The 10,526-nt window shown below is 36.0% G+C and overlaps 1 protein-coding gene across 1 annotated transcript; it reads left to right on the top strand.

The window, feature by feature from the left end:
- The first annotated feature begins 371 nt into the window (after positions 1 to 371).
- Positions 372 to 1,470, top strand: LOC108379955 (farnesol dehydrogenase-like). Its single transcript, XM_017636328.1, has 3 exons — positions 372 to 1,011; positions 1,083 to 1,220; positions 1,284 to 1,470. The coding sequence occupies exons 1-3, from the start codon at positions 445 to 447 to the stop codon at positions 1,323 to 1,325; spliced, it is 747 nt and encodes a 248-aa protein (XP_017491817.1). The 5' UTR covers positions 372 to 444; the 3' UTR covers positions 1,326 to 1,470.
- Positions 1,471 to 10,526: the final 9,056 nt, after the last annotated feature.

The raw sequence follows: 10,526 nt of genomic DNA, 5'->3' as shown, positions 1-10,526 counted from the left end.
TCCAACCAGACTCATGCGTACCGAATGTGCCAATCGAAACATGTGTCTGTCGGAGAGTTAATAATATAACGAAGTATTTCAAAATTTCAGTTGTGTGGGAAAACGTAATCAAAGTTTTATCATTTAATACAGTTGGTATACAAAAAGACGGATGGAAAGGCACATAAATTCGCCATATTTGGGAAGTTTGTTTATCTGTTGGACCGAACATATTCCACTTATCAAGCTTATTAATTGCATCATAAAATCTCCAAAAACGTAAATTTTGAGTTACACCACTATACTAGTAAACGTGCGATATGTATCTGTGGAAATAATTTCGCTTGCACTTGTATACAGAGTGATATAAAAGAGATGTTGAAATCAGCGAAATTTTCAGTTCTTGTTAACCATTGCAACATATCACGTTCAAAAAAATTCGTCGATTATTAGCATCGTAAAAGTATGGAACGTTGGCAAAATCGCGTAGCTGTTGTCACCGGCGCTAGTTCTGGTATCGGTGCGGCTTGTGTGAAATATCTCGCCAATAATGGAATGGTTGTAGTTGGTCTGGCACGACGCAAGGAGCGCATTGACGCACTGAAGGATCAAGTAGAACCATCAGCGCGCGATCGCGTCCATGCAATCAAGTGTGATTTGCAGGACGAGCAACAGATTATTGCCGCATTCAAAGAAATCGAGTCCAAGTATGGACCTGTTGCAGTGCTTGTGAATAATGCGGGCATTGTGCGTGGAACTAATCTGGTGGACGAGAACAACTCGCTGGATATACGTGCTGTCATAAACACCAATGTGTTGGGTGTGGCTGATTGTACCAGGGAGGCTTTCCGTTCCATGAAAGTCAGTGGGGATGGCCATGTCTTTATTATCAACAGCATTGCTGGTCATTCTGTGCCAAGGATACCAAATACTTCCCTTAATATTTACCCACCTTCAAAGCACGCTGTAACGGCAATGACTGAGATCTATCGACAAGAATTTTTCAATCTAAATACAAAAGTTAAAGTGACGGTTGGTTGAAAATGAACTGCAAATATTGCAATTGTTGTTTATAAAGGAAATGTAAAAAATTGTATTTACAGAGCATAAGTCCTGGTGCGGTTGACACGGAAATAATATCCGAAGAAATGAAAGTGAATATCGAAAACGCGCCATTTTTAAAGGGCGAAGATGTTGCCGATGCTTTACTTTATTGCTTACAGACGCCACCTCATGTACAGGTTCGGTGTACTTGCTTATATTAATAATCACAACACAACAAATACATTTACATATATTTCCAGATACATGAGCTCACAATTAAACCAGTAGGGGAAATGTTTTAAATTAATATGTCGATCTGGTGCGAAGGTGAATGACTGTTCAGAATATACATATTTATTTGCTAAATGATAAGGCAAATTTTGTGAGAAGTTTAACAATCTTCGAATTTGTAAAAATAAAGCCCGCGTTTTGTGATAAAGCATACAATTTTGTACTAATCAGTGGTATATTAATAAGAAAGTACTGAGGCATATTGCAGAATTTATTTCAGTTTAATCGAAGGTATTTTTTTCATGCGCGCCCGATATCTCTTAGTTTCAGGCTATTTTTTTCCTCCATTTTTTCTCCAATAAAACAGCGAAAGTAAGGGACAGCACTAGGGTGCGCAGGCCATTTCAAATTGTAGGGACTTTCGGAAGGAAATATAGATTTTTGAAGTGAAACTTCTTAGGCGGCGGTATCGCAAAAATGGAGAGTGAAATTTTTAAAACTGAAAACGTTACATGAGTGAGAAGGAAGATATAGGTAGTATAGGGAGAGGGAAAAAAGAAATAAAGCGACGCATGACGGGTACGAATAAGTACATATGTATATATGTATGTTTGAATGCACGTATGTATGTATAGATACATATGTATATGTGTACATATATATGTATGTATGAACGAACTCATTGCGTATTTCAGCTCTGCCGCTACCAACAATCAGGGTTCGGATTTGCCTCATTTTGGCCCCTCGCTCGCTCGTTAGTTTGCTCTGAGTTAGCGCAACTCACGAGGAACACGCGAGGCTGTTTGCAAATGAGCACTCGTTAGGTACGAGCGCACGCGATGAGTAGCCAGCGAGCGAGTAAGCAAACGAGGGCGGCGCAAGAGTAGAGCGGCAAGCAAACGAGGGCCTCATTAGCTCTGCCCTCGCGAGAGGGGCGTTGCGAGCGAGGCACTCATTTGCAGCAGCAGACGAGCGAGGCAAATGAGGCAAGCAGATTAGACAGGCAAACGGGTTGTTTGGTCAGCAAAAATGTATGGGATAAAAATTGCATCAACTAAGAATTTAGAGCAAACGATTGTATGCACACATGTAGATATGTATATACATACATATATACACATATGTATGTATTTATTTATGTATATATTTTCATGCACAGAAGAATAGATGCGTGCTATTTTTGCCAGTTTTATCTACTAGGTAGGCTCATATGTGCATACATATATATTACTATGTACTTATACGCACGTATTATTCGCAAATAACAATTTGCAAAATGGTAAAATTTGCCGTATAAACGCTGAGTTAACTTTTTATTTGCAAATAACTAAATCACGCAAATAAGTATTGATTAGTGCTACTATTTGCAAATAAGCGCAAGACGCCGCCATTCTTAGGTTTATTTTCTTTTTCGATTGTCATCTTATTGCCTTTTTATAATCAGGCAATATTAAAAAAGAATTTTTCACCATCGAATAAACAGTGAGTTAGGTATTAGCAAATTATTTTTATTTGCAAATAGCTTACGTATAAACGTAGTATATGTAGGTATAGTTTTTTTAATTTTCAATAGCTTATAAAATTTCAACTTATACACTTAGGTCTCTTTTTATGTGGTTCTTTTTTATGCGGATTTGAATTTATGAGGTTTTTCAAACATTTTTCGCTGTAGCGATTTTGCTTTTTTGAGAGCTTTTATTACTTTTTTCAATATGCAAGGGGCAATGCTTCTGATAAATAATTTGTTGTTGTATTCTTACATACAAGTAATTACTAAGTAATTTGACTAAGTAACTATGTTACATATGTATAAATGAGAACATAATATTTATAAAAATCATTATTTTGTCTTTCATTTCATAAATAAGTAGGACATCAGCATTTTCAAATGAATATTCCTGGTTTAGCCCCATACATATATACGTATGTAGGATAATACTTTCGCGTTGACTTTGTAGTTGGCGTTGGTTTGACAGAACGCACGTTAAAAGTATGCGTTCTACAATGAAGCTTGGCAGATACTACTTTGGCCACTAAATTAACATATTAACGAAAGATAAATTAATACTTCATATCAATAATTGCATGAAAAATTACATTTCTTGCCCTCATTTGATTAAAAGGAAAAAACATTTCATATAATTTTATTTATTTGCAACAGCTGGCGACCGACGCACGCGCTTTGTGTTGGCCTTAGCGTTGCGCAAATTTTGGATATGTGGACGGCTGCTTTGAAATTCGACGCCAACGCAACGCCAAAGTTGTATGCGAACCGGTCTCTATTCTTTGTTTACGCAAATTTTCCCATGTCTACATATCCATATATACATGCATACATATGTACACATGTCCTTGAACAACAGGCCACAAATAAATTTTTTCACCAAGGACTATATGTCATTCAGGTATACAGCATAACTGCTACAAGTAGAAAACTATTTTAGGGGTGTTAGCAAGTGCTTACTTGTTTTTTGTTTCTGCGGCACAAACGATTATAATATCTTCGTTACTTACTTTTCTCTGTAAAGACAAAATACATGCATATGTACATACATATATAAATGCATATATACATAAATACGTACATACAAACATATATAAATATGCATGTTATGTGTGTACACATGTATGAATATAACTCTAAAAAATAATTCATTCCATAATCTATGCTTATGTATGTAATCAATTTTATTTGTTGTTTTAAATGCTGCCCTAATATAATACTTCACATATATATATGCATATGTACATGCAATTATTAACATACTTTCGTACATAATCTATTGACATACATTCCCACATTTTTATGCACAAAAATGCATGTGTTGTATAGTACACTCGGAGCGCTCGCTCGTCGCTCACTCGTCTTTCCTAGCAGAGTGAGTATGCAGACAGCTACTCGCCTCGCACTGCGAGCGAGGCAACACCCAACAGCCTCGCTCATTTAATAGGAGCGCGAGCAAACAAGCAGCGCTCGCTCGTTTGGCGAGCGAGCCAAACTTCTCGTGCCTCGCCTCATTGCTGCTACGAGTACGAGCTGCGAGCGCCTCGTTGTCTGCGAGGCATTGAGTAGGAGTTTGCTCACTCGCTCGCTCGAACTCCGAGTTTTTGCCCACCCTGCCAACAATATTTGTATAAATGATGCAAGCGTGCTTCGCGTAACTACATCCATTCGTACATATGTACATATGTTTGTATGGATATATTTATGATTAGAGAACGACCGAACATCGATTTTTAGAGCCGAACCGAACTTCGGCCAATTTCGGCCGAAGCCGAACCGAACATTTTCAAGGTCTAAACCAAATAAATAATAAACGAATTTTTAAAAATTCGATATTTTTATTATTGTTAATAAAAAATGGTACATTGGTTTAAATCACATCCATTTCAGTTCATAACATAAACATACTTATGTTTGTAAAGTTAACAAAAAACTTTAATACTCGAAATTAAATAATTTTATGTTATAATGTAAAAATAGTAGCCTATCGGCATTTTCACCTTGCAACCGATTCCGTCTATCGGTATAAAGCTGACCTGCAGCACTGAATAATTGCTCACTAGACACACTCGTTGGAGGAGCAGACAAATATTTTCAAGCAATTTTTTTCAACAGAAAATGTGGGCTTTGATACCAGTATTCAAAAATACTACAATTTCTTGGTAGCAGATGTTCATTAAGAAAAGTGTCCAATTCGTTATCTAATGAATAATTTCTCTCAGTATAATTACTGCAAATATTATTACCATGTAAATCCTAAAGGCTGCTTTGACTTATTTGTGAAGGACCTGAACAATCCGGTTGCGATATAATCGTAACATTTTCTATCACTACTGATACACTTTTGAAATAGTCATTTATAGCATTTTTACAAAGCTCGATATCACTTTGTGTAAAATATTTTTGTTTAAAACGAGGGTCTATCGATGTAGCAACAAGTAAATTTGTATTAGTTTTAATTGAATTAAAACGCTTCGTCAAAGAATTTTTTATTCGAAATTTCAATTCTTTAATCTCAGTGATATCATTTTCATCTCGATCGAGCTTTGCCTGCAACATGTTGACGAGAGGGATCACTCACGAAATGCATGATTCATCAGAGGAGAGATCCAAAGTTGCTTCATAAAATGGTTTTAAAACACAAATTATACTTGATAGAATACTTCATTCACTACAAGATGGTACGTCGATTCCCCCGCGCTCTACCTTATATAGATTAAGAGAACATTTTTGTTTAATTAACCGATTCACCATCAAGTAAACACTGTTCCATCTGGTTGGGACATTTTGCAATAAAGTATGTTGCGGCAAACCACAAAAAGCTTGGAATTCACCTAAATTTCTAGTCGCCTGCTCACTTTTTTTTAAATGACCAACAAGTTTGCGACATTTTTTTAATATCTCGTCAATTCTTTTATCTTTAAAAATCGAATCATTGATAACTAATTGCAGAGTATGCGCAACGCAGCCGAAAGATGAAAGTTGACTCAAGCGGATGGCAGCCATAATATTTGGAGCATTGTCTGTATTGTATATGTATTTTGTTTTTAATGTCGAATTCTTCAATTATATCGTTCAAGTTTTTTGCAATGTTTTGAGCGGTATGGTCACAGTCAAGAACACTAGCTCCTAACACCACCTTGTATCGGCGACCGCCATAAAGCAAATGCGCAGTAAAACTGAGCACCGAACAAGTTTTTGCTGGGTTCGTCCAAATATCAGATGTGAAGCTGATCCAAGAATGATAGAATACAAGATTGCGCCGATCAGAGAGGATTTTTGAGAATAACTTTTGTGTGACGTCACACTGGTGCAATTGCGAGAGAGAAATGCCAAAACGTGAGCAAGAACGGAAGAAGAAGAAAAAATGTTGCAAGGAAAGCGTAAACAAGTTGCACAAGTGTGACGTCATGCAAACCACGATTCTGTCAAATTCGTTAAGAGAGGAATAGCGGTCCGAGATCGGCGCAACCTTTGTATTCTCTCAATCGTGAAGCTGATCCACTTTGCTTTGAGTACCATATCCATCACTTTTTTTTTTACTTTCTCATATGTAGCAGGCATCAACGTGCATCTGAAAAATTTGTCGCTTTTTAACTTGTATCTTGTTGGAGTGTTGGGGTCAGAAATATGGAGCCTTTTGAACGCACTGCCTTCTACTAAGCTGTATGGCAGCATATCCACAATTATCAGGTCCATTATGGTTCTATCAATTCTTTGTGTGGCTGGATGGCTGCCCGGTAAAACGTCACGCAATGTCGGTTGTTTATTTGCTTTCTCTTCTAATTCACTCACTCATTCCACTCGCTGTGGTGGCACTTCTCAAGGTGGCGTTTGAGGCTGGAAGTTATTTGCTGCTTTGGTGAGAAATGGCCCAGCGAGTATATTCTTGTAAAATAGTTCCATATAGCTCCATTTGACTCCATAATTTCCTGCTAATAAATATAATTAATTCATTCCACAACTCTGTTTAATATAATTTTCCTACCTTCGTTATGCTGCCGCCATTAATATTAATTTATTTTTGAGAGCAAAAAAAAGTTCTTTGCAAGTGTTCGGCCTATGTTCGGCCTATGTTCGGTATTTTTTTTTTGCTGAAGCCGAACCGAAACCGAACCGAACTTTTGTGGCCGAAAATGGCCGAAGCCGAAGTTCGGTCGTTCTCTATTTATGATGAAGCAAACGGGCTTCGTTGATGTGCTGATGGGCATATGTACATATGTACTTATGAACAGCAATGTTTTCATGTATGTACATATGTTTGAATGGTTGTATATATATTTGTATGTGTGTACATATTTTTGTGTATGTACATATGTTTGTGTACATGTATATATGCACATATCGATGGCTGAGTGGAAGATCGATCTATCTCGGCAGCCAGTTCGAAAACATTCTATCTCAAAAAACTTTTCAAGAACGCCCTATTTCAGAATTCATTTCAAAAACGCCCTATCTCAGCTGCCGATTCAAAAACGCCCTATATCAGCATATTTTCAATACATTTTGAAGTGAGATAGGGCGTTTTCGAACAGAATTTTGAAATAGGGTGTTTTTCAATTAAATTCTGAAATAGAGCGTTTTTGAAAAGTTTTTTGAGATAGAGCGTTTTCGAACTCGCTGCCGAGATAGGTCGATCTTCCACTCAGCCATCGATATGTAGTTCAAACGAAAACAAATCTAATAAGCTGCTCGTTGATATAAATGCGAACTGTACTGATTGTCAAAAATTATGTGTTTGTTGTACATTTGTTCATGTTTGTCATTGCGCGTGTAATTTTCTAGAGTAGTTTTGTTCTCTCGCTAAGTCCTTGTATTAATTCGTCCTTCGTTGGTATACTCTGATGAACATATGTGAGGCAAGGCCAACTTATATAAGGTAGTGTTACATGAGCAGTTGAAATTTTCGACGTAGCGACCGTTGGTTCAACTTGGTGTTATTTTGCTCTAGATTGCACCGGTTGAGGGCCTGTTGAATGAATTTATGTCTTGGTTGTATGAAAGATCAAAAAATTTTGATTTTCTGGCAAGTTGTACAACTTATCGCTACATTAATAGCCATGTTGTACAAACTCATTTCATTTACATTTAGTTTGTACACTAAATAAACGAAAATGGCTAAGTCAGCCGAAATAGGTACNGCTCAATTGTAAAAACTCGAAGCGGCGTTACCCAATTTGAGTTTTTTGATAGAGGGGATTTTATATCATAAATTTGGGATTATATATAAAACAGTTGAATTAACATTTACCTTTTAAAAATAATGCAAATCTTATCTTAAAAATGTTTAAATGTACATTAAATTCGATAACCCCTTCGCAAAAACTTTATATTTTCGTTAATAAAATTTTAGTGAAAATCTTATAGCGTTTTCTTTTCTCGAAAAAAGGCTGCACTTATTCTGCCTTGTGTTAGCGCTGTCACATTTTCATGTTCTTTTCTCAGCCCTTTCACAAGGCGTCGTGTTCTTTTTTCAGCAGGTTGCGCTCTGTTCCGGCGAAAGTGCTGCCTTTTCTGCCCTCAAATTAACGTGAGGGTGAGAGTTGCATGGTTGATTTTTAATTTAATCTTGTAAAAATGCAATTATTTTCCCTATCAGAAATAAGTTTTTTGCTTTAAAATTGTTAAAGACTTACAGGCCAAGTGAATAATTCAGCTTTATTAAGTTCTTTAAATAAATTGTGATGGAGTAGTATATTTTCTGTTTCATTCTCATATAAAGAACGCAACATTTTCTCAGGTTTCAGGGCAATGCAAAGCAAGAGTTCCCATATAAAAGGGCAGAACTTTTTTTTGGGAAAAGAAAACGCTATGAATGAATGAACACTATTTCATGATTAGAANAGTTTTTACTCAGATCGATGAAATGATTTCGTGAATTTTACTACGCAGACATGTGATACTTGTGCTTTTAATTTATAAGGTAATTTTATGTTTTTATACTCTTGCTACCACATGACTATATGAATTCGTGATAAGAATATATGAATTCGCCTTAGAAGATAGAAAGAGAGTAAGAATAAATGCCGAACAAAGGAATTTGTCTTTTTTCAACTTAAATAAATGCATTTTGCAAACAAAAGTGCGTACGTTACTTAGTGCCTTGGTAATGGGGAATTCGTAAGGATCAATTGATTGTATTATAAACATTTTCATTTATTTGTTAAACATACAATTATCTACTTCCATTACAACCCGGTCCTATGGATGCTAGAAGCGCGAATTCTTATACGGTGGTGTTACCGGAAAATGAATAAATAAATTATATGTATATCAGAAAATTAATAAGATGAAATGAAATTATTGTTTGATTTCTAACCAAACCTATGTATGTAACTCAATCGCCTAATGGAATCCAATTACGTGAGTAGATACTTGGAACTCACACCTTTTTTAAGAAGTTTCACTTCTGTCATGTGTACGGTGTTACACACGCATTTTTTTACATTTCCGAAGGCTACCGCTACATGGTAAGCCAGGGTGTATCAATTTTGAGTAAATTAGCGTCCTTTAATTTCGAAATATTAAAATTCAAAGCAATTCTGAAATTTACATTTCTGAAATTTTAAACATTTTGCTTTTATGTGGCAAGCACAATAACCCCACCGAGTTTGGTACAAATTGGTATAACGGTTACCGANGTATCAATTTTGAGTAAATTAGCGTCCTTTAATTTCGAAATATTAAAATTCAAAGCAATTCTGAAATTTACATTTCTGAAATTTTAAACATTTTGCTTTTATGTGGCAAGCACAATAACCCCACCGAGTTTGGTACAAATTGGTATAACGGTTACCGAGATATATATATATATGTGATCATAAGTGGGCGGTGCCACGCCCATTTTCCAAAATTTTATCATAAACGTATTTCCTGGTAAAGTTTTGTTGCAACCATCAATTTTGAATAAATTAGCTTTAATATTTACTGATTTATCGAAGATTTTGTATTTCTCGAAATTACCGTTATATGGGATGTGGGCGTGGTTATTGTCCGATTTTAAAAATTTTCGGCCATTTGGTACCCTGTACCAAGGCCAACAACTGTACTAAGTTTGGAAGAAATTGGTGCAGCAGTTACCAAGATATAAGTGGGCGTGGCTGCGCCCATTTTCCAAAAATTTATAAAATTCTTATTTTTCGTCTGGTAATTATTGTAAATATCAATTTTGAGTGAATTATCGTCAGTAGTTACTAAAATATCGCAGTTTTCTTATTTCTGGAATTACCGTTATATGGGATGTGGGCGGGGTTATTGTCCGATTTTAAAAATTTTCGGCCATTTGGTACCCTGTACCAAGGCCAACAACTGTACTAAGTTTGGAAGAAATTGGTGCAGCAGTTACCAAGATATAAGTGGGCGTGGCTGCGCCCATTTTCCAAAAATTTATAAAATTCTTATTTTTCGTCTGGTAATTATTGTAAATATCAATTTTGAGTGAATTATCGTCAGTAGTTACTAAAATATCGCAGTTTTCTTATTTCTGGAATTACCGTTATATGGGAAGTGGGCGTGGTTACTTTCCGATTTCGCCCATTTTCAATACCAACCTANTACCGTTATATGGGAAGTGGGCGTGGTTACTTTCCGATTTCGCCCATTTTCAATACCAACCTACCTTGGATAAGTGGAAACCTACATACCAAATCTCGTTGAGATATCTCAATTTTTGTTCGAGTTATCGTGTACACGGACTGACGCACAGTGTATCATTTCCATATTCTAGAAAACATTAATTACATTATTTTATGTCGCCAAATTTCAAAAC

The sequence above is a fragment of the Rhagoletis zephyria genome, unplaced genomic scaffold, assembly GCF_001687245.7.
Source record: "Rhagoletis zephyria isolate East Lansing unplaced genomic scaffold, Rhagoletis_zephyria_1.1 Rzeph_scaffold_17823, whole genome shotgun sequence".
NCBI classification, from domain to species: Eukaryota; Metazoa; Arthropoda; class Insecta; order Diptera; family Tephritidae; genus Rhagoletis; species Rhagoletis zephyria.
Note: the sequence above shows the minus strand (reverse complement) of the source record. Positions and strands in the feature narration are given on the sequence as shown.